Source organism: Chinchilla lanigera, unplaced genomic scaffold (assembly GCF_000276665.1).
Source record: "Chinchilla lanigera isolate Chin_1 unplaced genomic scaffold, ChiLan1.0 scaffold00077, whole genome shotgun sequence".
Lineage (NCBI taxonomy): Eukaryota > Metazoa > Chordata > Mammalia > Rodentia > Chinchillidae > Chinchilla > Chinchilla lanigera.
In genome coordinates, this window is record NW_004955478.1 from 9,671,859 (window position 1) to 9,674,679 (window position 2,821).

The window sequence follows — 2,821 nt, forward strand, 5'->3', positions numbered from 1 at the left end:
ACAAGGTTGTTTGCTTAATCAACTCACCTTCAGCAAAGTAGTTATCCTTTATTATTTGAAGAGTATCATCAGTAACAGGATGTCTGTCAGTATTTTCAAGTAAATCTGAATATTTTTCTTTATCAAACTGAGAACGTTCTTTCATGTGATCCAATGTATTGATAGTCTCATTCAGTGCTACAGAGAATATAGATACAATTCAGCTCATGGATCTAAGGCTTTGGGGCATAACAATAAAACTGATGAACTCTTTTAGATCTACAGTCTTCAATGTGTCACTCACTAGACATATATGGTCATTTAAATAAACAGAGTACCCCGTTAGCCACTGTGATGATCTTCTGCACCCCCACTCCAATAATTTTCTACATTCCAACAGTTTTTATTAACAAACACTGATAGTTATACATAATCCTTTTCTTTATGCTTAAAATTCTTTTGTTGAATGTTTAGAATTTGGGTTATATTGAAGTTTCTCTAGTTGTTAATAAGTTCATTGTTTCAGTAAAATTCTCCTCCAATCTCCATAGAATTTTCCAAACTCCAGTTCTTCTCTTTGTACTTTCCTTCTTTGCACTCCTTACTCTTATCAGCTAACTTTACCCGTTTCAGAATTAAATGTATGTTTAGGATACAACTGGAATAGGAAAACTTCAGTTAACTTTCTTCAATTAAAAAAATCATTTGGCTAAAGTGTATTGCTTTAAAAGAATCTCTCAGATTCATTAAATAAATGGATAAGAAATTATCAAAAATTTCCTGTAAAAGTAATTATAAGTTAATAGGTTACTTTCTCTTATAATACAGCTATTAGTCATTGGTAGGAATTTACAAAAAAGTAGAACAGTGAAGGACAGGTTAAGTGAAATTTGATTCTAAGGGAAATTTAATTCAGTAGGAAGGAAAGAAAATAAGGATTCTTATATTTCTGGAAAGCTACTAATGGAACAACATAAATGTAAAATATCATTCCAAGAATGGAATTATAAGGCAAGAGCTTGATCAAAGAGGATATCAGAAAATGGAAAGATATCCCTTGCTCTTGAGTAGGAAGAACTAACATAGTAAAAATGGCCATACTCCCAAAACTGTCATACAGATTTAAGGCAATCCTGATCAAAATATCAACAATATACCTCACAAGCCTAGAGAATACATTATTAAAATTCACTTGGAATGTGAAGAGATATAGAATAGCAAAAACAATTTTGGGCAACAAAGGCAAGGCAAGGGCATCATAGTCCCTGACTTGAAATTATATTACAGAGCTACTATGATGTAAACAGTATAGTACTTGCAACAAATAAACAGACCCAAGCATCAATGAAACAGATAAAAAATACCCAGAAAAAAACTCCAAAAACACTCAGCCACCTTATAGAGGGGGTCAAACAGCATCACTGGAAAAAAGATAACCTCTTTAATAAATGGTGTGGAAAAATGGCTTTCCTCATGCCCAAATTAAAACTAGACCCATGCCTCTCACCATGCACTAAACTAAAATTGAAATGCATTGAAGTATTAAAACAGGAACACTAAATTTGTTGGAGGAGAGAACAGGCAGAGCTCTTGAAGATGTAAGTGGAGGCAAAGACTTTATGACCAAAACTCCAATTACATAGGAAGTACTACAAGAATCAGCAAAGAAACAAGCAGCAGGCTAGGAAAAAAGAATTCACCAGGTGTTCTTCAAACAAAACAATGATATCTAGAATATATAAAGAACTGAAAAGAATCAAAACCGAAGATGAGCATCTGAGGGAAATACATACTTTTCAGAAGTACTACAAACGGCAAACAGATGTATGAAAAATGTTCAATATAACTAGTCCTTCAAGAAATGCAAATTAAAATGCTTCTTCTTTTGCTTTTTAATTTTCTCCTTTCTTTTTCCCTTCTTATTGTTCTTTTTTCCCAATTTTACTTCTTCTTCCTTTCCTTTTTCTTCTGTGTTCTTTTCTGTAACTGTTTTCTAATCCTATCAATTTCATTTTATTCCTCAACAGAATCCCCTATCCCATTTTTCTCTTGTGATTTTTCAAATTAATATTTTAATTTTATTTCTCTAATTCTCTAGTTCTACACCCCCTTTATCTTACTAGTATAACCAGTAAGCTTTATGATCTTTAATAGTGAATTCTATGCTATTACTACTAAATACTGTTCTACTGTTACTAGAGGTAAAATTGTCCTATGATCCAAACAATTTCACCAGAAGCTTCCTAGATTTAATAAACATATTCAGCAATGCAATAGGATATAAAATGAACACACAAAAATCAATAACATTACTGCACACCAATAAAACCACCAAGAAAGAAATTAGGAAAGCAGTGTTATTCACAATAGCATCTAGGAAAAATTAAATATGTAGAAGCAAGTCTAGCCAAGGAAGGGAATGACATCTACAACTCAAACTACAGTAGTCTGGAAAAGGAGATAAAAAAGAACATCAGAAAATGGAAAGGTATCCCTTGTTTCTAGATAGGCTGATCCAATATAGTCAAAATACCCATAGTTCCAAAACTATTATACAGATTTACTTCAATCCCAACCAAAACACCAATACCATTCTTCACAGAACTGTAGAAAACAATCCTAAATTTGATATGGAACCAGAAGAAACCCAGAATATCAGAGGCAGTCCTGAGCAACAAGGGTAAAACATTAAGCATCCAATTACAGATCTGAAGTTGTACTACAATGCTACTGTTGTACTACAATGCTACATAAAAAAATGACATACTGACTCCCTGCCTCGTAGGCCCCGGAAGGAGGGCTTCCAGTGCACAGGGAGCCATGGGCAGGGAGCGCCGGTCTT

General features: G+C 33.4%; 1 protein-coding gene across 1 annotated transcript in view; it reads right to left on the reverse strand.

Annotated features, from left to right (window-relative positions):
• The window catches only part of Efcab3 (EF-hand calcium binding domain 3), a 494,429-nt gene that overhangs the window by 387,438 nt on the left and 104,170 nt on the right, over positions 1-2,821 (reverse strand). Inside the window, exon 23 of the mRNA XM_005402243.2 lies at positions 28-177. Coding sequence (XP_005402300.2) covers positions 28-177 — 150 coding nt within the window. The remainder of the gene's footprint in view (positions 1-27; positions 178-2,821) is intronic.